Here is a 26,130-nt window from a genome sequence, read left to right as displayed (position 1 = left end):
TTAGTCCCACGTTATAGCCTATTGCATGAACAAAAGCTGTGTGTACTTAGAGACTCAAAATAACACTTTTAATAAATGTAAGTGTTAAGTAAATCCACCAGCTTGAGGTTGAAGTTTCACATTCAGAGTGACCACTACACTGAAACTGTAATAATAAGTGATAAGAAAAGTACCAAAAAAATATGACATGCAAAACACATGCAAGTATTCATGGTTGTTTCATATGATCTCAATGCTAACACACCCAGTTCTTACACGCCCAGTCAGTGGCAGGCAGACGGCGCTGGCGGCAGCTTGTAACTAGTCACTGTGGGGCTGTACGTGTCGACTCAGGAAAACTACAGAAACACCAGCAGCTCATTTTCCTCATTATGCTGAACAGTCTTTGGTGTAACTTTTGGAAATACGTCTTTTCTTACAGATAGCTCATTTTATGCGCAAACTTGGGTTTAGACGCCTGGATACTTGTCGCCATGGGAGGGAGACGCAGGGGAACACCTGGGTCTGATGAGGATTTCTCCTTTGTCAGCCCAATTGTGAAATATCTACTCTTCATATTTAATTTTCTATTCTGGGTGAGTGCTATTATACTATTTTAATAATGAATGATAAGATCAAATGGTGGTTTATTTAGAGATAGTCTCTGCTACTCACACAAAAGTATATTTTAACAACTAATCTGGAGTTTAAATGCTTTTTCTTATGATTTCAGTTGTTCAACATGCTGTTTCCTGTTTACTCTGAAAGTGAAAGATCTAGATTTTGTTTGCTGGCACATGCTGCTTTGTTTGACTTTTAGTTGTTGTTTAACTTTGGTGTTTCACAGAAGGGTGAAAGATGTCCACACACACACACACACACACACACACACACACACACACACACACCAGGTGTTTGCTGCTTGGTGATTGGACAGTGACTAAGTGTTATTTCTTCTTTGCAAATCAGGAATATATCTTCAGATTGTGGTTCCTTTTTCAGAGCTCAGAACCTGTTTTTCTCAAATTGTTGTCATCTCAATACCAATGCATGAACACACACACACAAACAAAACTACTGTGGTTTTTTTCAGGTACCACACTGTATTGTACCACATAACTGACAGTTGCCAAGGTGCATAAACCGTTCATTGATTCATATGCTGATTGTGCCATGAAGATTTGTGTGAGAGGTGGGTCAGTTTGTTGACTGAGGGAAACATTGCTACTGTGTAGTTTTTTTAAGTTTCAAATGAGCACAGCAGGTAAGATGTTAATAATTGTGCAACTTTAGACTTCAAAAGTAAAGAATTCAGCTGAAATGAACAGCAAAGCTCAGCAGTGGGCTGTAAACAAAGCAAAGTTCATGTCAGTGACTTTCAGTGTCAGGTGCTTGGCGACTGTAACACAAGGAGATTTCTTAACAGCATTTTCAGAGCTGATCTGTTGTTGCAGCTTAAACCTGATGAGGTTTAGTTCAGAGTGAGGAGACTTTCTTATTTCTGATTGAGCAATACAAATGGGATAGAAAATGAGAACTAGATAACAAATCAAACAAATCTTAAAGTCTGTAGCTTTTCTTGATCCGTTCTCTGTTTGAAACAATCCAGTATGAGTGTGTGAGCCCTGTTCAAGCGGTGAACCTGACTTGATGCCTTGTACAAAGCATAGGGCTGTGTAAAAACTTGAAGCTCCTCAACATGGAATGTGCTGTTATCATTTCTGTTGCCTCTGGCTACAATGAGCTCTGTACACAAGTTTGTGCTTCTTTTCTTGTGGTTGTCTGTAATCTTAGGAAATTTCCTCGGAAGGTCCAGTTGTTCTTATAACCTTTGTAAGTAGCAGTCTGTTACAATGGTGCGTAACAGAATCAGTACAGTAAATCGGTTACATCACCAAAGCAGCATGTGATTTCACAAGTTTAATTTTAGGTGTCATTGTTAACATTTCCTTACACATTTTCAAACATGTATTTTTTTCAACCTGCTTGCTTCAGGTGTTTGTCCACTTAACTCACTGTGAAACTAAACCTTTGCAAAAACAGGCAGCCACCGAGAAGGCGCAGTGTCTGTGGTAACTGGATCCATTTCATTCAGGGTGGGAAGAGTATTTCTGAGGGCTCCCTATTATTCTATTGAGCCTGGGAGCGCTGAGTGAAAGGGTCTTTATTTTTTAGGGAAGGGTACAGATTGCTGCCACGCCGATTTAGTCAAATGGAAACAGAGCAGATGGCACAATCAAAGAATGCTGTGGTCCTCAGTACAGTCTTGTCGATGAGTCAAATCCTGTTTATCTCTCCTCGTATCATGATTAAGTTTTCTGCTGAATGGTGCCACTCCCTTGGCAAGCATTAACATAGAGATGATTCTTCACCCACTGGAGGTCTGTGTTTCTGTGCCCCAGTTTTGAAATGCACTAAATGTAAAGAAAGCTTGGGATAATCACTTTTATATGTGATCTTCTCTTCTTCAGATAATCTCCCTGGTGATGGTGTTGATCGGTGTGTATGCCCGCATGATGAAACATGCAGGTAAAATCATCTATGGATAGAGAATGCAGTCCTTCTTCATGTTTAATGTGGGAGTAACCAAACAACACAGTGGGAAAAGAGGCTCCAAATCTGTGTTGTTCAAGATCTCTTAAAGGAAATTAAATGTGTTTGTAAAATTAGATAAATAGAAAGATGCTTGAAAACAAACTTCCATAAATGTTTTCATGCTACTGTATGAAAGTGTGAATCCTGTCATTTAATGGAAAGACAGACGCTCTATGTTCACTTCATCCTATTCTCCTCTTTACCTCAGAGGCAGCACTGGCCTGTCTGGCAGTGGACCCCGCTGTGATGCTGCTGGTCGTGGGGGTCCTCATGTTCGTCCTCACCTTCTGTGGCTGTGTGGGCTCCCTGCGAGAAAACATCTGCCTCCTGCAGACAGTAAGCCAGTCGGGGAGTTTTTCAACCACTAGGCATAAATGCACTGTCTATATTTTGGTTTGTAGACCTATAATAGTGGAGAAACACATACTGTGTGACATACAGTGGGGTCATGGGTCAAATCTGAACTCACAAAGCCAACTTTTACTGTGTCGTATAAAGGAATGTACTTATTACAAGTTAGGAATAAAAAACCTAAAACACTGTCAAACTGTCAGTTCAGTCTTAACAGCTGAGTTTACATGGAGACACAGGATCCCGCTGAATCAGTCCTTTAAAGACAGAACACAAAACAGATCCGTTTTTACAGTGTTCTGACCGTGTCTGTCTTTCCCTCCCAGTTCTGTATTTCTCTGACGGTGATCTTCCTGCTCCAGCTCACTGCTGGTATCCTGGGCTTTATCTTCTCTGATACGGTAAAGAAACAGAATAAATAAAATGATCAAAATGTTCAAAAGTGGTCATAAACACAAAGTCATTTCTTTGTTGTTGGTGGATTTTAACTAAATCCAACCAAAGTCTAATGCATTATATAACATATTACTAGAATCTACATCAATACTAGTCATCTGTGAGAAGGTGAAGATTCAAAATGATATTAATGTTCCTTGAAAAAGTTAAATCAATTTGTTTTTAGACTCTTTCTTTGGGTAGATGTTCCTGTATTCGTCCTTTTTTTATTATGAAGAACAACGAAAGCACTCGACCTGCTGTGCTTTGTCTGTAACTGCAGCTAAATTTGAATAAACTCATGAAACACAGCAGAGTTTGCTCACAGTTGTTAAATATGATTTAGTTTGTTTCAGGCAGGCAGACCTGAAGAGGAAGTTGGATTTATGGTGTGATAAAACAATCATTAAGTCAGCTTTGATTGTATTAATGAATACGTAAATATGCTTTTATAAGACTGTTACTAACTTCATCATTGTTGTAGATTCCAACTGTCTCACATTTTATATTACGCACTCTGAATATATGTCTTCTTTTGTATGTGCTGCTAAACTACTTTTCCCTACTTTTCAAAGGCACGGGGTAAAGTGACTGAGATGATCAATAATGCCATCGTCCACTACAGAGATGACATTGATCTGCAAAACCTTATTGATTTTGGTCAAATGGAGGTAAGGATTTAGTCCAAATACAGACTTGATAAAAACCAGGGTAATAGTGGCCTTAGTAAAGTCTTTGGAGCTGCATACACAGATACCTGCCATGTCTTCTAATCTTTTCCATCTCAAATGTGTGTGTGTTTCCTCAGTTTGACTGCTGTGGTGGTGTAACCTACACTGACTGGTCCCAGAACATGTACTTCAACTGCAGCAAGGAGAACCCCAGCAGAGAGCGCTGCTCTGTCCCCTTCTCCTGCTGTATCATATCCAAAGACAAGGTCATCTCTTTAAAGACTCTGCTGATAACATTTGGTGTTTTTTTTTTACTGTTTTGCTTTATGTGTTTTATCTGCATTTGTTTATATGTGTGCAGGTTGTTATCAACACCATGTGCGGCCAGGACATGCAGGATTTTGAGTACGTTGATGCTGGAAACCACATCCACACCAATGGCTGCATAGATAAATTAGTTAACTGGATTCACAGCAACATGTTCCTGCTTGGAGGCATTGCACTGGGACTGGCCATACCACAGGTAGGATGTTGTGCACAGTGCACATACCAGCACACACAAACGCATACATTGTTCTTGAACCTGTAAGAGAAGGGGTTAACAGTTGCAGTCAGCCAGTCAGCCCCTCTGTGTGTGTCTCCTCCTCTGCAGCTGGTTGGGATCGTCCTGTCTCAGATTCTGATCAACCAGATCAAAGACCAGGTCGAGCTCCAGAGCTACCAACTCAAACACCGCTCTGACCCATGGAGCTGACCCAGACCGGTCCAGATTCTGATGAACAGAAGCATAAACGTGGTGATGGAAGCAGCAGGGGGGAGATGTATTTATGCCAGGTCTCCAAAAAAAACATCTGTCAGTCTGGTTTTGTTCCTCTTGGATTTAAAAAGGAAACAGATGGAGAAACAGGACTCTGTCGCCACCCACTGGACGTAGACTGTGTTTGCATTTACCAAACATTTTTAGTAGAGTAGTAGTTGCCAAGCCGGGACTGGGGGCATTATATTGACCTCTAGTGAAGAACTGCAGTCAGTATAATTTACAACAATGCATTTCATATTGGTTTTTTTTTGTTTGTTTGTTTGTTTGTTTGTTTTTTTCCGAGATGCCAAACTGGAGCGGGAGTTAGAACATGTCCATGTATCCGTGTTGCTGCAGAGGTTAACTAACTGAAAAGGGAATAGCATTTTCTAAAATGTATTGTTTTGCACACTCTGTCAGACATAATGATTTCTCCATGCTCAGTAATACTGCTTATTGTTACACACATCTGTGAGGGGATTCTGACACACTGGAATATACATCACCTATTGTTTTTCTTCATGTTTTAAAAATGTATATTCTACAATATGAATTTCTTTTTTTTAAACTTTATAGATGAAATACTTGTGTTAAATGAACGATACACATATGCCACTTGGTGTCTGGTTATTTATTCTTTCTTAAACCTGTGTGTTAAAATGAGTATTTATGTCTGGGTGCCAGAAATGGCCTGTACCCCTGTAACAGTATAATAAGCATTTTTAACATGTTTCATTTCACAGAGCTATAAACGAATGTTTACACCAACGGTCTGAGCGTCCACTACATGGCCATGTTGGACTCCTTGGTTGTCCTGACGAGACCTCATGCCACACATGAGGTCATTTCCTGCTCACATTTTAGCCAGCTGACGGCCTGCATGACTGCAGAGCTGCTGGATTTTGTGGGGTGTGTGTCTCAATGGGCTGCCATTACAAACAAATCACATACGCTCTGCGCGCAGTTCATACTCTGTACATACGTGTGTTGTGGTTGTGGTTGATATATTTTAAATCCTGTATGCGTCATTTGAACCCTGTTCTCATCTCTTATTCTTCTTCTTTTATTGTGAAGCAGTTGTAACTAAAACGCAGAAGAAGCGGGGACTCCCGGCTTTCCCACAAAAGAAAACAGTTGTGTGAACGCCTGAATTGCTTGTTGATGTAGTCACTGCAACAGGCCAAGTTTGTGCTCTGTGACCTATCAGTGAGCAGACAGTGGCTGAGCTTCTCTGACTGAGGAAAAGAGATTTACTTGGCACTAAAAATAATCTCACCCTCTCTGCTTGTTGTCTTGATACCAATTAAAGTGTGATTTGCTCTGATAGCACAGTTTTTGTTAAGCTTCACGTTCAGTGTGGTCATAAATGTTTAGTGCTCTTTGTCTCTGTGAATTACACCCACAGTTGTAAATGTCAGCATTCAGTACTTTTTTATCACGTAATAATTTGAGGCATATCCTGTGGTTCTTTTAATTGGAGAGCTGTCATTTGACTGGAGACGTCTTTACTCGTTACCAAGGGAAGCTCTGGCCAAAAGTCTGATGTAGCTGTGAAGAAGCATAAACCAACACAACCTCTCATCTCCACCCCATTTCTCTGCCCGGCAAATGAGAACCTGAGCTGTGAGAATTTTTTTTTTTTTTTTTTTTTTTTTTTTAACAGCCTGAAACCTGATGCCTGTAATCTTTGGGAGCAGAAACAGTCCTGCATGTTTCACAGCCTTTGACGCAAGTCCACAATCTAAACATGACATTTCTATGTTAGTGTAAAGCTGTGGTTACTCCCCTTGCTGTGATTTTCTGTTCAGCACACACCAGGATCTACGGCATCACCCATCTGATGGCACAAAGAGCTTTTAAGAGGTGTTATATGTAATAATTTAGAAGAAGCAACAAAAAAGTGACAGGACAGACCACAGTTTACGGCTCTATAGCAGTGATAGTGAGTGTGTTTTGATATGTGTATGTGTGTGAGTGAGTGCGTGTTGGCCTGAGCTCCATTGCTCTGTGTGTGGTCCCTGGTTTTTTGCCTCTGACTCACTCAGGCGGCCATGTTGTGGTGGGTTTTAAGGAGGCCCAGAGACAGACACACAGACACACACACACACACACACACACACACACACACACACCAGAGGAGGGAGCGGAGTTAACCCAGTTTTGCTTTCAGAACACCAGGGGAGAAACAAAGCATCTGCAGCCATGCAAATACCACAAGTGCACTGTCCAATTAATGTGATAACAACAGCACCATGGTGGAGATTTGACCTGGCACAGACCTGGTGTTACTGCTTTCCTCCTGGCAGGTTCAAAATCAGAAACACTAACATCATCCCATGTGATTGTGTCAGTTTAATGTTTGATGTATTCTCATGTTTTATGTTTAGCCGTTTTCTGCAACCACCTTAACCAGGCCAGAGGAAGCCCAGTCCATTATGAGTGTCCCAAAGGAAACTGGTTTGTGTCCCTTCACTCCCTCTGTCCCACACACAGATGTACAGTACATGCACACTACTACACATTATTGATAAAGGCTGAGACATTTTACCTGCAATCATCTTAAGGCAAACAGCGATCAATATACTGTAAAAAAACAAAACAAAAAAAAAACCTTACACCTGTCTAATACATGAGACTTTATAGTGATAATCATGGTAAACATGAAGGTCTTATGTAATCAGATGAGTACATTCTAGTCCAGGGAGGGGGTGAAGGGAGTTTACTTTTCACTACATAAATATCTTCAGAAACAAACATCATCAGTGCAGATACTGTATGTACATATTACATATAGTGCTTATATCTGGTAAGCACAGTATTTTTATGTATATTGAATGTATTATTCATACTTATAGCTGTATTTATATGTAATACACATATCATGTCTGCTGCAGTAATTGCATGGATAGCTGTACAATTCATTTAGGCTCAGGTATTGTAATTTATATAATGTAGATATACTGTATATTGCTATGTAGAGCTCTGTAGGTATCTCTTTATTTTCTTCTTTTATTTCCATTTTTTTCAGTCAAATGCCTCTTTACCTCTTGTTCTGTTGTAGCACGTGAATCCTGATCTTATTCAAAGGTGATGTCAAAGCTCATGCTATGAAAAGCTGGTTACTATCTTTAGAGACTGTACAGCATCAGCAGCACTGGCCACCGAAATGGGTTTGGAGACACAGTTTTGGGTGCATATGCGTTTTAAATATATCTACAGTATGTAAATGGCTGCTGAGCCTCTATATATTGTTTTGGTTGGTCAGTAGTTCTTATAAGGTCTGAGGAACACCTGGGGTTCCAGTTTCACTCCTTGAAGTTGACACTGAGGACATGCTTTACTACAAAAATCCTCTCACATGGGAGTGAACTTTCCAGATGGGGGTCTGTGTTGTTTTGGGGGTCCTGGAGATGAGACACTTTTGAGAAAGCCTGCCATAAGGCACATTCTTCCACTTGCAGAGGGGGATGGGAGGGGAGGTTTTGTTGCTCTGGCTCTCCCCCACCATGTGCATACCAGAGACAAAAAACAACCAGACACGGAGCTGCAACCCAGAGGAACACAACAAAGCCCCAGAAACCTCTCATCACACACTTCACCGGGGAGAAATCACGTCCCGGGACACGTAGAGAGATGTAGGATCATTTATCATCTTATTTTTCTGCCAGCATAAAAGAGGGGGGGCTGTGGAGAAAGGGGTGGTGCATCGGAGCTAGAGATCTTGTTACAGAGATCCAGACTTTTTCATGGCAAGTTTTTTGGACGTGGGGGGAGGGCGAATCTGCAACTTTCTCGGCCTGGTGTCTTTTTCATACCCAGCCTAAACGCTTCAAATGAATACTTTATATGGCTCTAGGTTGATCGTCCCTTCTGTCCACACTTAAGGGCAGTTTTGGAGCTGTTGGCGTTTGGATAATGAAGGAATTCAGGAGGATCCAGCAAGGATCGGACGAGAAGTGCAGGATAAAAAAGTTTGGGAGGACTGTAAGAAAAGTTTGAAGCGCCCCGCAGCTTTTCTTCACCATGCCGCGTTTGGAAACTTATTCCACGTCTAATGAAGAAATCGTCCCCTCTGGGTCTCTTCTGGGAAAAGGATCATTGAAGCAATAGATCACAAAAAAAATCCGTTTTTTTTTTTTTTTGTTTTTTTTTTTTTTTGCACAGTTGATTCTCGCTCCCAAGATGTCTTCCCACGGCTGGAGCCCCATTGTTGGATTTTACGGGATGCTTTGCGTCTGGGCTGCCTGGCTTTCAGGCTCCGGGGCTGTGTTGTCTCCAAACGGGACGATATTTGAGGACAACTGCAAGAAAACGACAACTTGCGAGGCACTTAAATACAACACATGTCTGGGATCTCCTTTACCGTATACACATACTTCTCTGATCCTGGCGGAGGACTCCAGCACCCAAGAAGAGGCTTTTGAGAAGTTGACCATGTGGTCTGGTAAGATGTAATGGGCTCAGGAAAACACTTAAAGATGATGTATTACATTCTATAGCCTGTAACTCACAGGAGGAAGAGTCAGGGTCAGTCTATGATCTGGTAAGAGGCAGTTCAAGTCTGTGACAGGAGGTTACACAATGACAAAAAGTGCAGGTAGTTCCTTCAGTTATAAAGTCCTACAGGAGTGAATAACATGTGTAGGAAGTGATAATAAATACAGTCATTTCACTATAAATTCATTACTGATGAGCAAAAACACTTCAGGTGTGGAATGAGAATCTTATAATGAATGCATTATCAGAATAGTTGCATTTTGACTTTTAATTTGTAGCAACTATATATTAAATGAACCAATAAACAAATAAACAGTGGGATTCATTTGATCAAGGATCTCCGATTATCCAGCATTGATTGTTTGCTCTAATGTGATAATAATGTTAATTGGTGTGACAATGAGCTGTGATGAGGAGTGTCAGGGGGCACAGAGGAAGAGAGCCTGGACAGGAAGTGAAGGGTTAAAAGCCATTAAAGGAAACAAAAGGAATCACTCATAGGTGTTAGCGAGGAAACAATAGGAGAGTCTCGCGAGTAAAAGGTGTTTAGATCTTCTGCAAGAGGACTTTCACATTCATAACATCTTGCTAATAACCTGCCAGAGCCAGGTCACTGCCTGACAGGTGTCTGGGTCTAACAGATGATCCAAATGTAATCTGCCTCTAGATGGATGCAGAATGTCCTGGTTTACCACCACTGACGTCCTCAGGGATGTATTATAGTTTATCATATCTCATAGCCAAACCTTTCATAGAATACACTTTATTAGGCTGAAACTATTAGTTGATGAATTGATGGAAATATTTTGCAACTATGTTGAGAGTTGATTGAGTCCCATTAAGTCATTTTTAAGCAAAAAATGCCAAACATTCACTGACTCCAGCTTCTCCCACTGTGATGACTTTCTGCTCTTCTCTGTTTTATGTCATTGTAAATGAAATATCTTCAGGTTTTGGACTGTTAGACTGACAAAACAAGACATCGGATGCAATCAAATTACAAAACAATTATCATTTTATAGTGGAAATCATCAACAGATTAACTGATGAACAGATGAATGTAGCTCACGTGTCACTGTTTTGACGTCCTAGGTTTGCGGAACGCTCCTCGCTGTTGGTCGGTCATCCAGCCACTGCTCTGTGCCGTCTACATGCCCAAATGTGAGAATGGGCGAGTGGAGCTGCCCAGCCAGAGCCTGTGTCTGGCTACACGTCAGCCCTGCAGCATCGTGGACCAGGAGAGAGGATGGCCCAGCTTCCTCAAATGTGACAAGTTCCCCGTGGGATGTTCGGTATGATTCACTGTTATGTGACTGTTCATTGATCCCTGAAGGCAAAAGTCTGTTTTCACTGCATGTTAGAGGTCAGAGGTCAACAGGATGCAGTGTACTTGCACTTTAGATCTGTCCATTAATTGTTTAGTCCAGTTAATTGATTCGCATTTTTACTCATTTTTGAATTACAAGCTCACCTTTCCATCTCCTCCTCTGTGTGCAGAACGAGGTGCAGAAGCTGAAGTTTAACACATCGGGCCAGTGTGAAGCTCCTCTGGTGAAGACGGACATTCAGTCGAGCTGGTACAAGGATGTGGAGGGCTGCGGCATCCAGTGTGACAACCCTCTGTTCACTGAGGCCGAGCACAACAACATGCACGTCTACATCGCTTACTTCGGCACCATCACCCTCCTCTGCACCTTCTTCACCCTGGTGAGATATGAATACCACACCCACAGTCTTGTTTGTTTTTTATTTGGCAAAGACACATTTTTTTTTATTTCATTTCAACCATCGTCTTCAACTTTTACAATTCTCTATTTTTTCAGGCCACATTTCTCGCCGACTGGAAAAACTCAAACCGCTACCCAGCCGTCATTCTCTTCTACATCAACGCCTGTTTCTTCGTGGGCAGTATTGGCTGGCTGGCTCAGTTCCTGGATGGAGCACGCAAGGAGATTGTGTGCAAGAGTGACAACACCATGCGACTCGGGGAGCCCTCGTAAGTACACGTCCTCAGCCCACAGTCATACCTCCACCTGTGCTCATATGTTTGCTGACAAAAAGGAAAAGGAAAAAGGCATGAAATTATTCCCAAACAGAAAATACAGCAAAAAAAAAAATCAGATTCATGTTGGGTTGTTCTCTACAGGTCTTCAGAGACACTGTCATGTGTCACCATCTTCATCATCGTTTACTACTCCCTGATGTCAGGTGTGATTTGGTTTGTCATGCTGACCTATGCCTGGCACACATCCTTCAAAGCCCTGGGCACCACCCACCAGCCGCTGTCTGGCCGAACCTCCTACTTCCACATGGTCACCTGGTCCATCCCCTTCGTCCTCACTGTGGCCATCCTGGCGATCGCTGAGGTGTGTAGCGAGTCATTTGCTTTAAATATTCTCACACGGATTTTTAAAAATACTTTTCCCACCCGTTCAGTTCGATCACATGGTCACTTCTCTGATATCTTTTGTCTGCGTGTTCTGGTGCTCCACAGGTCGACGGAGATTCAGTGAGTGGGATTTGTTTTGTCGGCTACAAAAACTACAGATACCGCGCTGGATTTGTGCTGGCACCTATTGGTGTTGTGCTTGTCGTCGGCGGCTACTTTCTCATTCGGGGTGAGCACAAAAACATACACACACGTAACATGATAGCAGCAGCATGGTTTGGTCATGTCAAATCAAATAGCTCAAATTTCAAAGACAAAATAAATAATTATGATAACAGAGAAAATCCCTTTAAAAACGTGTCAGCTAATCAACACTGTCTATTTCATTTCTCTGTTGTAGGTGTCATGACCCTGTTTTCCATCAAGAGTAACCACCCAGGACTACTGAGTGAGAAAGCAGCCAGCAAAATCAACGAGACCATGCTGAGACTGGGTACGTTGTTCTCTCGCCTTTTGTCCATTACCGCACCTTAACAAACCGGTGAGGTAGAAACATGAGGGTAAAAACCATCTTGGCAAAGAGTCTATAGCAGCACATCAGTGACCACAGTGAACAAGGAATGTCAAGACTTGTGATGGTACAATATGATATGGGAAATCCCTGTCTACTGTGTGTGTAATGCACAGAATGAGCGTCATCATTCTGAGTAAATATCCCAAGCTCATTTCTTCGTAAAAAGAGAAATGAGCAAGAAAACAAGTTGTCCTTCTATATATTTCACGACCTCTTTAGGTGCTTGTTCCTGTTCTGTATGACTTGTGTTGGGGGTGGCATGTCTGGTATCTCATATCGAATTTGTTGTTCTGTTTCTCCTCGTCAGGCATATTTGGGTTCCTCGCTTTTGGCTTTGTTTTCATCACCTTCGGGTGCCACTTTTACGACTTCTTCAACCAGGCTGAATGGGAGAGGAGCTTCAGAGAATACGTGCTGTACGTGTTTTGTTTATTTTTTGACAGAAATACCAAGATTTACTTTGTTATTGCTGATCACACACACAATTATTATTGTTAATACATAGCACAGTGACAAAGGTTTACACCTGCCTGCTGCACAACTACTTCATAGCGAGTGAAAGCACTTCTGTTACAGCCACCTCTTCAGGCTCACCCTTTGCATCCAATCACACACACAAATCCACGAACTGATGCTGTTGAGATTCCAAACCGCTGCTCGACCGCTCAACTCACAACGGTGAATGCAGCCCTATTTTCCTCCCACAGTGTTGACATTGGCTGGATCGGAATTAATTTAGCCTCAAAAATGTAAACCGCTCTCTCCTGCCCAAACATGAAACAGACCTTCTTATTTACCAGGACCAGCGTTTGAATGTACCTCAGTCGTACGGCTTGAAGGTGTGGGAGGCCCCCATGCAGGCAAGGCCAGGACACTGGCTGATCATCTCTGTGATATTCTCAACAGGTGTGAAGCCAACGTGACGATCGCCTCTCAGACCAACAAGCCAATCCCAGAATGCACCATTAAGAACCGGCCAAGCCTCATGGTGGAGAAAATCAACCTGTTCTCCATGTTTGGGACTGGAATCGCCATGAGCACCTGGGTGTGGACCAAAGCCACCATCCTCATCTGGAAACGCACCTGGTGCAAGTAAGCAAGCATCTAATGAACATGAACTGTAACATTAAAAATAAATGCACAGTTATTTTTAAAAGTTATTTTAGATACTGAAGACTGCTTATTGCATGTGAGCATATTGTGGCTGCATGCCTGTCCACGTCCATATATGGTGATGAGGATATGATGACAGTGTGGGAAATCTCTTCATTTTTATGCAGCCAGGCGTGTACCGTTAAAGCAGCAGCATTTCCTGGGAATTTCCACCCTGATCATTTAAAAGTATTGAGGCATACATTTTGCAGAAATCTTGTATGGCGTCCCCAGTGTGTGCTGGTCTGTTTGCAGTGTTAATCCCTGGTTTTTTTTTTTAACAGGGCTCACAAGGGCTCACTGTGTCTTGGATTTAACTCACAGGAATTTGTTTTGAAAAAGAAAAAAAAAGTACAACAGTAATTCAGCTTCATGGAATTATTGTTTTCGGTTTGGGCTTAAGACGGTTTTATCCTCTGTTTTCCATAGCAACGCAAAAAGTGAGCACATGCAGGACATAACAGCTAGTGGTATTAAGCATGTGGTTTTTCAGTTATTTCTAAACTTTAGGTCCTATTCTTTTGTTATTAGTGGGTCAGTATCAGTTATGAGGCTGTTGATTGTCTTTGACTGCCTCTTTTATCATCCAGAATAAAGAATCAGGACCAAATATAATCATAAAATTTCAAACCTTTTGTTCTCATATTTTCTCTTGTTGGTTCAGAAACATACATCTCCTCTGCAGCCTCTGTCCTCCTCTGCATATTAATCTCCTTTATCCCGAATCAGGATTATTGGCCGCAGCGACAATGAACCCAAGAGGATCAAGAAGAGCAAGATGATTGCCAAGGCGTTTGCAATGAGGAAGGAGCTCCACAAGGACCCTGAAAAGGAGCTGTCGTTCAGCATGCACACTGTGTCTCATGACGGGCCCGTGGGTGAGTGTTTCTGGAGATGCTTAGAAAATAATTCTGATCAGTCATTCAGAGAAAGTTTAATGTGACAATTTAGGATAAATTAGAGTGGGTGATTATTGACTTTACTGTCTGTGGAAGATATGTCTGCACTTCCACCTTGTGGTAAATAACTGAAACTGCACAGAGTCTTATTTGGATTATTCATAATCAAGATAATACCTCATGTTCATATTATTATTGTACAGTATTAGTTGTCAGATGCTGTTATACTAGTTAATTCGCCCAAAATACAATAAGACATCTTCTGACTTATCCAGCCATGCAGATGAATCTGAAATCACTTATTTTTGTGTTTCCTAGTAGGGATTATTTCTCTGGTACAAAGTGATTCTAATCAGTGGGTGGTCTCTGCAAAGACAAATTGTTGGTCATTTTTATATATGTTGCAATGCTGTGAGAACCACGGAAAAAATGCTTGATGATTGGTGGATATCTCAAAACCTAAACTAGCTGCATGGCTTGGCTCCACTTGAGATAAGTGGTAAAGATGGATTTTTTTGTAATTTGGGTGAACCAGCCACAACCAGATTTGTTGTGTTTGGTAACATGATGTCAAAAATGGCACCATGTGTACTGATGTAATCATTTACTGCTATGTTATTTTTCATTCAAATTTGGCCAGGATAGATTTTCCATTTGCTTTTTTGTGGCATAGAAGCAACATGGTCAGAGGCAGCTGTTATGTCTGTAGCTAAGAACTGAATGACACATTCCTCTGCTCGTATAAGCTGTGAGGCTGCTGTGGCTGCTGTGCTTATTTAGCTTGGAGCAGTTCAGAGCTATTGAGGCACCACAGGGGAGTCATTAAGAGTGTGATGGATTTAAAGCTGCCCTTAGTTGACTCTAAATGGAGAGTGTGTGGCTTGTCTTTTCGCATTCATAGCTGGAATCAATTTTGACCTCAATGAGCCATCCAATGACATGTCATCAGCCTGGGCACAGCATGTGACTAAGATGGTGGCCAGGCGAGGTGCCATCCTGCCGCAGGACATTTCTGTCACACCTACTGGTACACCAGGTGAGAGCTGGAGGCTGTGACTCTGACATTACACCTACTGCATTAAATACATTTCAAGTCACACGTTCCCTCCCTTTCCTTTTTTCCTCCATTACCTTTTTTTCCTTCCATCTTTTTTCATTTTATTATTATAATTTATTGCCTTTTTCTTTCTCTGCAGTGCCACCTCCAGAGGAGAGGAACAGACTGTGGATGGTAGAGGCTGAGATTTCACCAGAGATGATTAAGAGGAAAAAGAAGAAGAAGAAGAGGAAGAAGGAGGTGCGTCCAGTGAAGGAGGTGGTGGACCACCAGGCTTATCATCAGCGTGAGTTTGGCCGCAGCTCAGTGCCTCGCCTGCCCAAACTGCCTTGCCACCCGAGCCTGGTTGCCAATCTGCGGGAACAGCAGAGGCAACAGCAGAAGCTGGAGGAGGAAGTCCTGCCAGGGTCCTACCCAGACTTCCAACCCTCACACCCTCTGTCCTGTGAGGACAGATGTCCCTACCCCTACCAGAGCAGTCAGAACAGCTACGGCCACAGGCTGCTCTCTAATCCTCTGACCCTCAACGATCGTCCGGAGGATCTGGGTCTCGGCCCACGCTGCCCCCCCTCAACTTCCACCTGGCAGCCTAGAGGAACTTCTCACTACCCCAGGGAGGTGGATCTCAGCGACGGGCTGTCAGAGAGGTTGGCCCACGTGGCTCGGGTACCAGCGGGCCGGAGGGCCGGCTATGGTCCCATCCACTCCCGGACGAATTTAATGGAGGCGGAGCTTATGGATGCTGACTCTGACTTCTAAGAGCAAAGCGCCAATCAATTCTGTTTGTTTCTTTGTGGTACACAGACTGTAAGCTATAAAAAGTGCTGGATACTTTCAAAATTCTTACTACAGTGCACCTAGACTCCAATGCCCAGAGGTCAAGATGGAACTAAGCTGGTCATTTTTTATTTTCTTTGATTTTGTTTGTTTGTTTGTTTGTTTGTTTGTTTTTTAGAAAAAGCAAAAGGATAAAGTGAAAAAATATGTTGTGAATAAGTTAATGAAAAACTATTTTTTGTACTTTATTTGTGTCCAATAAAATTTCAAAGGCAACTCCATGATGATGAGACAAATGAGGCAGCTAAACTGTACATGGCTTGAAACAATATAGATACCGTTAGTCTGAAACGCTACCAGCTCAACCCTGCTTGTGACAACATTAAACTCTAAACGTGGCAGGGTTATTAGTCCTGTTGGTGTCAGACAAGTTGTTGGTCAAAATTGCAACTGACCCAGTCAACTCATTTTGGGATTACTAGAAAGGGCACTACATTTAAGGTTTTTAAGGTGTAATCCTAGAAAACTATTTGAAAGTCAACAGTATTCTAACTAATCATAATTATTTGAACTGTCCCAGTGCAGTAAAAACACGACTCACACAGGTTACAGGTTTAAAAAGCTGCTTGCAAATACTGTTGAACCCAGGTCTTCTCTTGTATTATATTTTAAAGTTTTTAAGGCTCTGTTCCCTCCACTATTTAGCCAGTAATTAATTGTGTTTATGTACAGTTAACTTCATGTACTAACCATTATCACCTATGCCCTGTTAGTGCTATCATCACTGCTTTGAGAGGTTTCTTTAAGAATTTGGAATACACTCTGGGACTTCAACTGAAACCAGGAAGTACCAAAAGAAATGGTAACACAACATGTGTTTGGTTTTAAGTGAACACATCAGTTTCTCAGCTTTACACTGTGATAATTTACTTCAGTTTTCATCAGAATTACCCAAATTATTACCTTATAGTTAATACTTCTTATCTAATAGTAACATTTAAAAAAAATCTAATTAAATGTTACTGAGCTAAAATACACACTAATTCTTTGTATATGTTCAGTTGCCTGGTGCAATAAACCAACACTTAGTTTATTTTTTGCCTGGACAAAAACTTGCTGCATTGTTCAGTTGAATTGAATGGAATGACCATCTTTTTCTCGTTGAGTTCCCTTTGTATATTACAGAAAAACATTTCCCCTTGTACAGTTATTTTTAAAAGGGTTATTTTTTTACAGCAGTATTTCTACTTTTGTTTATCTGTTGTATATATGTGTTCCTTCATTTCTTCAGTCCAGATTTAAACTCTTTTGTATGAAGTCTTTTACACTGCAGTGGGCATAAAAATCTTTTTTTTTTTTTTACACTCTTTTTTTCTTAATCTCAACAAAATGCTCGCATTTTTCCGTCACTCTTTTTCTCAATGTGTTTGTACTGTACATAGGCTGTTCATAGATTTCTCAATAAGGGTATTATTTGTACAGATTTATATATCAAATCACTTGATACTCTGCTGACATGATATATAAAAAGGGAAGAGTCAGTTATGCTATAAAAAGTTGTCACTGTACTTGTGCTGTAACCAAAATGTCACCTAGTCTTGTCATTTTACACTCACTGTGGATAAATGACGCTGAAGTAGACTGTGCTAGATCGCTTTTTAGCTTTGTCTAATATGTCCAGTTATTCATGTGAGAGAGGATTATTTATGCTGGTAGTAGTTACCACACTGCTATGAATTTAACAATGTAGTGAATTTGGCAACAGAAATAAAGTGTAGCTAATACCCTCCCAAAAAGTCTATGTTCAAAGATTATTAAGAAATTAAATGAAGATTACTCGGTAATTAAGTATTACTTTTTAAGCCTTTAAAAGTTTTGACGGTGTCAAAAGATTTTTCTGTGTTTTGTCTCCCAACTGTGTAAAAAAAAAAATAACTGTCACTTTTACTGTGCAAGTGTAGTTTTTGTTTTTCTGTGTAAATAAAAGTAATCCTTCATTTGTGTGTGATTGTTTAGCCATGTTCAATTCATTCAATTGCGCATGCGCACGGTGCATTTGCAGAATACATCTTTCTGATGAGACAGTGTATTTATTGATTCCTCCATTGGGGGGCGCTAAAGTTGATCCCCCCCCCCCTCCTTTGTTGAGCGTCAGTGTGCCGTGGCGAACAACTGGTGACTGTACAGACTATAAAGAGGATGAGCCGTCGATGCGCAGCTTCAGGAGCGACACTTGGCGAGTAAAGAGACAAGATGTCCCACAGAAAGTCCACACTGATGCCAGGTGATGTGGAGAACCTGCGGAGGAGATCCGCGGCGGATTCTTCAGGTGAGACTAAACTACTCCTACTTCTACTGGACCTACTTTTTCTTCATCTCAATTTAACAACTTGCAAACTGCGTTTAACCCCCCACAACACATTTAAAAACATGAGGCTTTGACTTCTAACTTAACTTTCTTACGTGTTTGACCTTTTACTTTGTTTTGAGCACGCTCATCGAACTCACCTGTACTGCCAAACTTTTCAAAAACACTTCCTGTGAGGTTTTGTGTCGGACAGAGTTCAGCTGAAGTTTGTTTCTGGAATCAGAGGCATGGTTACTGATCTTTCCTCACAATTTATGGTTGTTTTTAATCATTTAATGTGAATATTGGATGATTGTGGATGTTTTTCTTCTTTTGTTCCAAAATATAGCTCCTTAAGAGCAGGAGGCATCAGGCATGTGGACATCAGTTTTCTGCATCACTGACTTCCAGTTGCTTCCAAAATCTACCTGTTGCTCCATTAACATTCACTGTGCATCTTTTATCAGACACAATAAAACAGTTTGGGATATTAAACATTCTGTCAGATTCTCATGAACAACATTATGAGCAGATGGACTATATACAGTGTAACCAGAACGCTTCTATTTTTAATTCAAAAGCTCAGCACTGTCGCCTAAGTTTCCTTATCTCTGTATTGCAATGCATTGATAATGTGATCAGTCTTGGCAGACAGCAGTTGACAGAGTGGGGGGGACACTGCATGACTTCTCAGGAGGTTTTTGTTAGTCACACACATTTCCATGGGACAGCTGAGGGCGTTGGTCCTGGATGTGGGTCATCCGCCTCACCTTTAAATGCAGCCCCTCTCTGTTGTGTAGATTGGCCGTTTCACTGTTAAACTGTCAAAAAAAATCAAATCATGTCAAAAATATTGCTTAATGTACTGCACCCTTTCAAATCTATTACTTTGTTTTCCATGATATTTCTTTATTCAGAGAACTGTGCGGATCCTGAGCAGCATCACCGGTTTTCACGTCAACAGCCCCAAACTGATAGACTCTGCGTTGGCCCCCAGCATCCAGAGCTGGGTGCAGTGGAGACGCCCTCCCCAGATGCTTCTGCACATCACTTCTGCCACTACACACCAAAATGTTTCCTCACTGTCCACAGGGGTGAGATGAGACATTAGTTGACACCAGAGAAAAAACAATTAAAACAATTAAAAGAGCATAGTTGCATTGGAAAACTTTTACTAGTTAATATAAAAAATATTTAATTTTAAAAGGTTAATTAGCATAAAAATGTGTCTGAAAATCATCAGTAGCTGAAGTTTTTGTGAAGATCTGCTTCATACACATTGGAGATGTACAAATGTAGACAGACAAGTAAAGTGACAATGGTGAGAACAGAAATCATCTGCTGTTTTGGGATTATGTTTTCTGGAGTCATCTGACAGTTGTGATGTGCACAGGAGGGCACAGCGGCTCAGCCCGGTCCACTCCATCGCGGTATGGAGAAGAGGGTTGGCATGAAGCCACCACAAAGACCACAATCAGAGTTGAGAATGAGGTGGAGGCACATAGGGAAGCTAACAACTACAAGGTGAGCCATGACTGAGTCAATCCTCTGCACCTAACTTTTTACGACTTTAGTGTAGAATTTTTTTTTTTTAAATCCCAGGATGTGCTTCTGCTTGTAGGTTTGAGTTTCTTTATTGGTTATTAAACTGTGGGGCAGTGCTCCCTGGGGGTTGTAGAGGCATTGCAGAGGGGTACCTGCAGGACTGGAGGGAACAATATGGAGTTCATGTGGGAACAATACACAAGTGCTTTCATGCTGGAAAGCCTATCGATTCGGGTTATCAAGAATGATTCAAACATTCATGTGTTTGACAGGGAAGAAAAGAAAAACAGGTGAAGCTCATGAAGAAAATACAGGGAAAATACAAAGAAGCTCGACTCATTCTCAGATTGTGTCTCTTGTGTTTAAGAACTCTGCTGGAAACGTGGGTAAAGTTTAATTGTTGGCTTTCATCTGGACATGAGTTAATCATGAAAAGGCGAAAGGAAACACGCTGCTGCCTCCAATTTAAATCATGCTGTAGTTGTGTCAAACTGACTACATTTATCTCTACTAACTGACAGTTATCATGGTAAAAGATATTGTGACAGAACTCTTTAGCACTGCATGTTTTACTGTGTCTTTTTTTTTCAGTTTGGCTTCAGAAAGTGGAAGGGAAACGTGACAGAGAAGCCCATCGAAGACAGATCAGAAATCATCAAAGAGCTGTACTCTGATCTCAGTATTGTTAAGCCCCGAGAAGGTCTTTTTCTTTCATTTCTCCCTTCGCACTTTAGTTTAATAGGACCTACATGCATACTCATACATACTGTGGGGTTGTTACAGGAAAGAAATAAACTGTATTTATGATTTCTCCTCTCTTTCAGGCTCAGTGGTCACCTTTGGAAACATAATTTACGTATTTTTATTTGGATGGTGGATATCTTTAATCTACTTCCTCATTTGTCCTATAATGTTTCTAACAATCCTCGGTGCTCCCTATGGTATGTTTTCTATAAATGGCTGCATTACTCAGAGTATTGTGTCTTTCCCTAAATGTGGAACATCATCAATTAGTTTTTTCTCCATTTTCAGGCAAACTGTGTTGGAAGATGGCGCTGTACTTTATTTGGCCATTTGGGAAGTCATTAGACAAGGTAATATGATAAGTAGTGTCCTGTCTTTGGACTTCATGTGTCTTTTGAATTTATATAGTACTTATTCCTGCAGTATATCGTGACTGTGATAGCTGGAATATATTCAATAGCTGCTACAAGAATAAAGAATTATATAAGCCGCATTTCCCAAGTAAACTTTTAGTTAACATAACATCTGGAAAACTGATAAGTGACATGTTATCATTTAATCTTTCAGGCCGGTGATGTAGTGAAGAGTTCCACTGTGAAGCCTCCAAAGATTGAGGTCATTCCTGAAGAGGGGGACACTGAAGATGGCAAAGACCTTGTCAGGGACAAGGACTCTGCTCCCCTTCTGATGTCTTCCCCAATCCCTGTTGACATCCCCGTCCCAGAACCACCCGCTAGAAAAATTTCAAAGCACTGGGTAAGAAGGTCAGAATGACCTTAAGCGCTTGGTGCAGTGGGAAGGTCAGTAATATATATGTATATTATTAATGACTTTAATGATTCTTTGTTTTTCCCTGCAGTGCCGTATCAGTACTTATGTTTGGCTGTTGCTGGGTTACCCTGTCCTGGCTGTGGTCCACTCCTTCGCCTGTGTGCTCTCCTGGCTGCTGGTCTTCACCATCCCTGTAGCCAAGATGAATGCACGCACACTGACCACTGTCCTCCTCATGGCACCTGAGGACATCCAGATTCACAGAGTGGAGAAGGTACAGGGTCATTTTCTGAAATGTCTGTGCTTAGTCAAGAGAAAGATGTCAGGGCAAGAAATTACCTTTTGTCATGTCACCAATTAAAAGGTTTTTATTACTTGGTCTCCTTATTAGCTATGGTAACATGTAACTGAAGTGCTCCACTTGTTCATGTGAGTGATGGCATTAGCCAATCAAATTATTGTCTCCTATGACTTTTTTTCCTTGAAGTGTCAGTTCAAACAAATTACAAAGAACATAGTTGTCCCTTCCCCTAAGTGACATGTACTGTACATAATCTTGTGTTTATTTGCAAAGGTTTTGAAATATTTTGCTCTACCCCTGTGGACAGTTTTCATGGCAACTGATGTCTATAGAAATGGTTCCTAATGAAAATTGACATTAGTATTGATTATTGGATTGTCGGCAGTAACCTGGATGTTGTTCATGGAGAGATATGTTGATAAGTTTTTCAAGTCTCATTTTTCACCATAAAAACAAAAATGGGGAGTCCACCTAAATTACAAATGTTTTTACACTTAATAAATTAATTTATAACTTGATGTGACTGTTTTATGCTCTCTTTTCCAGACACGTGCATGTGAGACCAGAGTCATCTTATGCTGTTATCAAGCATGTAATGTGTATTACTACAAATACACTGTCCAAGGAATCAACATTTTTGCTCTTAGTATCCTTTTTGGGTTGGATCTAACTTGACAGTAAAAGAAGTAAAAATGCCAAGAGGTCAGCTAATGCACCATTAGATTGCATTTCAATATGATAGACTCCTGTGCACTCACACAGGAGACAGGAACACTTTTATCAAGCTACCATTATTAAATGGTGGCATTGTGTCCTACAGCTTTACATTGTCAGTCTATTTTTTCTCCTTAAGTCTATGTTCCTTGCAGACCTGCTTCCCCTGGTATTGATCACTCTGATTATTGGCTATACTGACCATGAACACAATTACTTCAGTGCAGAAACTAAGTTTGCCACAGCCATCACTTCCATCATTCCTCTATCCTACTATATTGGCATGGGAATAGCTAGGTAAGGGATTTTTGTATTTTGACTGACTTATTCCCACTACACCTACAGGATGCCTGACCATTTTTTATAAACCTGGGGGCTATGCATAGCATTTCATATGTTTATGGTTTTGTTTCCTGGTGCATACTCTTACAGCATTTCTGCACAGAGTAACTTTGCAGTGGGAGCAGTGGTGAATGCAACTTTTGGCTCCATCACAGAGATGACGTTCTACATTACTGCACTGCTGCAGGGACACCATGCTGCCACCAAATGTTATGAAGAGATTGTTAAAGCGGCACTCACTGGGACCTTACTTGGGTGTATACTGTTCATACCTGTGAGTGCCTAAGACGGACAGATGGACAGTTATTAACGTTATCATTTAACATGCAGCGTTAGGATCCTTTCTGTGAAATTAGCATGTTCAGTATCTTCATTTGCATCCTTTTCACTGAGACTCAGGTCTAAAATGGGTAGACAGGCACTCAGGCTCACGCACTTTGTTGACTGTACAGGGTATCTGTATGATCATCGGAGGCATTAAACACAGGGAGCAACGATTTAACAGTCGTTCAGCTGGAGTGAGCTCAGCTTTGCTCTTCATATCCATAGGGGGTATGTATGGCAGCCACACACACACACACACACACATATATATATATATATAACTCTTAAACAATAAGACTGCCACAGACAGATTCATAAAACTCTAGATTTGAGCCCATGCTGTAATAATTGTCCTCAGGTGTGTTTGCGCCCACCCTCTTCTCAAAAGCCTTTGGTAATCTTGTGTGTGAGAGCTGCAGCAACATCCCAGGCAACGCCAGCGTCTCGTTCATCTGCAAGGACTGTCACTACGACACGGTGGGCAGCTTCTCTTAACTCTCCTGTAGCTTCCAGCTTTTCTTATTGTGCTTCCAGAGCATGATGTAGATAGGCTCAAACAACAAAGCCACCTTGAGCAAGTTTTACACTTTTTTTCCAGTTTGCGGCGCTTTCTCTGATGTTTATGTTAATACATTTTCAGACGCTCCTACCATGAAGTTTCAATTTTTATGGGTCCCACAGCAGCTAAACTTATAAGTCAGGAAACATGTTTTATTGCTGCTCATATTTAAAACATTGCTTTTATAAACTTGTGTAATTTTTAATTTTCATTGTCATTCTTTGTTTTCAGGGTCAAACAGAGCAACAGTCTATTCTCTCCCACACTGAGTAAGTCCCTGTGCTACACATGGATTTTTTTTTTTTTTTTTTAAATCACACACTTTTCAAACATACATACTTAATTGTGTTTTGAATAATTATTGATTTTTAAAAAAAAAAAAAAATCTAGGCCTCTGGTGTACACAATTTCTGTGTTGCTGCCTGCTGCATACCTGATTGGCCTCATCTTCACACTGAAGACCCACTCCCACATATATGATATCCATATCAGCGATGGCCAAGGGGGCCATGCACATGGTCAGTACACACTAGAGGGTACCTGCTTCTACCACCCCACTAGTGAGGTCACTGCTGGCCATCTACTCGCTGCCAACTCGTGTATTAATGCCAGCTCTATTGTCACCAGCCACGTTGCAACAGGTGTGTGTGGTGTGCATGTCTATTGGGGTGAAGGGAAAATTAAATGCTTTTGTTAAGCACTGACTGCCTGTTGCCTGCCTTCTTAACTTGCCTGTGCATGTGAGTCACAGACGGAAGGTTGTTCCCCTGCAGTGAGGTAAAGTTGTGCCTGTGCATGCCAAAACTCTGAAGCATGTGAGAGTGAAGGACCAAAATACGGAAGAAAGTTTAGATTCAGATCCCGGATAGATCTACAGTATTTGAGAGGGAAGAAAAACATCTTCAACAGAGAGGTAAGTCATAGCTATAAAACTTGCTTGTTGGAGCTCTCATGGTGTGTATGTCACCAGCAGGTCACCACGTGGTCCACTGGTCGCGGTGGAGGGCTCTTGCAGTGCTGATTGTTGCCACAGTGCTGATGGCCTGCTGCGCTGACCTCAGCACAGAGAACATCGAGCCCATGCTGACCCACTCCTCCATCTCCCAGGTTTTCAAAATGCTTTATTTTGAAAGAGAGAAACCTCCCATTCAAATCAAGTTAGAGACTCAATGTACCTGATATTAAGTTATGTGTTAGATATGAGACAAAACACCTAAGTGGATTTAGTGGCTGGTTCATAGTTATTTGGGGCTTGACTAGTCTTCTTTGTACTGAGCTATACCCTCCCTCCCTGCAGTACTTCATTGGTGTCACAGTGTTGGCCATGGTGCCAGAGCTTCCTGAGATTGTCAATGGGATCCAGTTTGCTCTGCAGAACAACATCAGCCTGAGGTAGGACTGCTCTGTGATGCAATATAATGTAATTTCAATTGACTGGGACCAACCACCTGAATGTTTCGACACTGAATGGCCTCGGTATGAACACAATAATTAATGTTATGTAAATTTTTTTCATTATTTGAACATTAGAATCCCTCAACTGTTATTGATTTATTAATACACAGGACAAATAGAGCCATTGTGAAATGTTTGACATTTTAAATTTCCTTTTTTCTTCTGCAGCCTTGAAGTGGGCAGCTGCATTGCTGTGCAGGTCTGCATGATTCAGATTCCATTGCTCATCCTCTTCAATGCATTCTATGTAAGTCAAAGTATTTATTTTTTGCAGATAATTTTTTTTTCTTGTTCATAATTGTTATCTCAATGACTTGACAAACATTTTCCCCCAGGATGTTGGATTTGTCCTTGTGTTCAGTGACATTCATCTGTGGGCCAGCATCTTCAGTGTCATCCTGGTGAACTACATCTTCATGGATGGAAAATGTGATTACTTTCAGGGTAAGTCGTTAAAGTGATTTTCACCGAGCAGAAATGGACATGATCACTTCACAGGGATTGACATGGGGGAAAAAAAGTTTGCAAAATGTTGTAGATGTACTCCAGATTATGATGGTTTCTGTTTTGTTTGCAGGCACCGCTCTAGTGGTGGTTTATCTCATCCTTTTGGCCCTTTACTTCTTTGCTCCTTCTCCACGCTCTTGTTGATCTGCTTGTCAAGAAAAATCCTGAAGCCCCAAAAATTGAATGCTACTGAATACAGTAATCCTTCATCTTCAGGTGGTGTGGGCTCAGTGGTACAAAAGACAGAAAAAGAACTGGATTTCATTTTGAAGTGTCACAATGGAGCTGTAAGTGAAGAGCTGTAAATATATATTATTGGATGGTGTTTTGTGTGCTTGAACTTTTT

General features: G+C 41.2%; 3 protein-coding genes across 3 annotated transcripts; all 3 read left to right on the top strand.

Annotated features, from left to right (window-relative positions):
• The first annotated feature begins 275 nt into the window (after nucleotides 1-275).
• Nucleotides 276-6,115, top strand: tspan33 (tetraspanin 33). Its single transcript, XM_022749458.1, has 9 exons — nucleotides 276-317; nucleotides 422-575; nucleotides 2,451-2,508; nucleotides 2,783-2,910; nucleotides 3,252-3,326; nucleotides 3,936-4,031; nucleotides 4,169-4,297; nucleotides 4,393-4,554; nucleotides 4,684-6,115. Exons 2-9 carry the CDS (start codon nucleotides 474-476, stop codon nucleotides 4,783-4,785), a joined length of 852 nt encoding a protein of 283 aa, XP_022605179.1. The 5' UTR covers nucleotides 276-317; nucleotides 422-473; the 3' UTR covers nucleotides 4,786-6,115.
• Nucleotides 6,116-9,012: 2,897 nt separating this feature from the next.
• Nucleotides 9,013-17,212, top strand: smo (smoothened, frizzled class receptor). Its single transcript, XM_022749830.1, has 12 exons — nucleotides 9,013-9,274; nucleotides 10,420-10,619; nucleotides 10,825-11,034; nucleotides 11,151-11,323; nucleotides 11,474-11,693; nucleotides 11,822-11,945; nucleotides 12,117-12,209; nucleotides 12,598-12,706; nucleotides 13,197-13,382; nucleotides 14,172-14,320; nucleotides 15,243-15,377; nucleotides 15,538-17,212. The coding sequence occupies exons 1-12, from the start codon at nucleotides 9,013-9,015 to the stop codon at nucleotides 16,155-16,157; spliced, it is 2,481 nt and encodes an 826-aa protein (XP_022605551.1). The 3' UTR covers nucleotides 16,158-17,212.
• A 1,216-nt stretch (nucleotides 17,213-18,428) lies between these two features.
• On the top strand, nucleotides 18,429-25,928 carry LOC111224578 (low affinity vacuolar monovalent cation/H(+) antiporter-like). The gene is made up of 20 exons (XM_022749121.1): nucleotides 18,429-18,504; nucleotides 19,440-19,616; nucleotides 19,916-20,046; nucleotides 20,659-20,767; nucleotides 20,892-21,008; nucleotides 21,100-21,161; nucleotides 21,379-21,567; nucleotides 21,671-21,856; nucleotides 22,430-22,529; nucleotides 22,753-22,894; nucleotides 23,030-23,213; nucleotides 23,392-23,491; nucleotides 23,622-23,740; nucleotides 24,054-24,091; nucleotides 24,213-24,463; nucleotides 24,796-24,929; nucleotides 25,120-25,214; nucleotides 25,446-25,524; nucleotides 25,613-25,721; nucleotides 25,855-25,928. The coding sequence occupies exons 1-20, from the start codon at nucleotides 18,429-18,431 to the stop codon at nucleotides 25,926-25,928; spliced, it is 2,472 nt and encodes an 823-aa protein (XP_022604842.1).
• Nucleotides 25,929-26,130: the final 202 nt, after the last annotated feature.

This window comes from Seriola dumerili, unplaced genomic scaffold (genome assembly GCF_002260705.1).
Source record: "Seriola dumerili isolate Sdu_G_001 unplaced genomic scaffold, Sdu_1.0 BDQW01000138.1, whole genome shotgun sequence".
Lineage (NCBI taxonomy): Eukaryota > Metazoa > Chordata > Actinopteri > Carangiformes > Carangidae > Seriola > Seriola dumerili.
The sequence above is the reverse complement of the archived record's forward strand: the minus strand, read 5'-3'. Positions and strand labels throughout refer to the sequence as shown.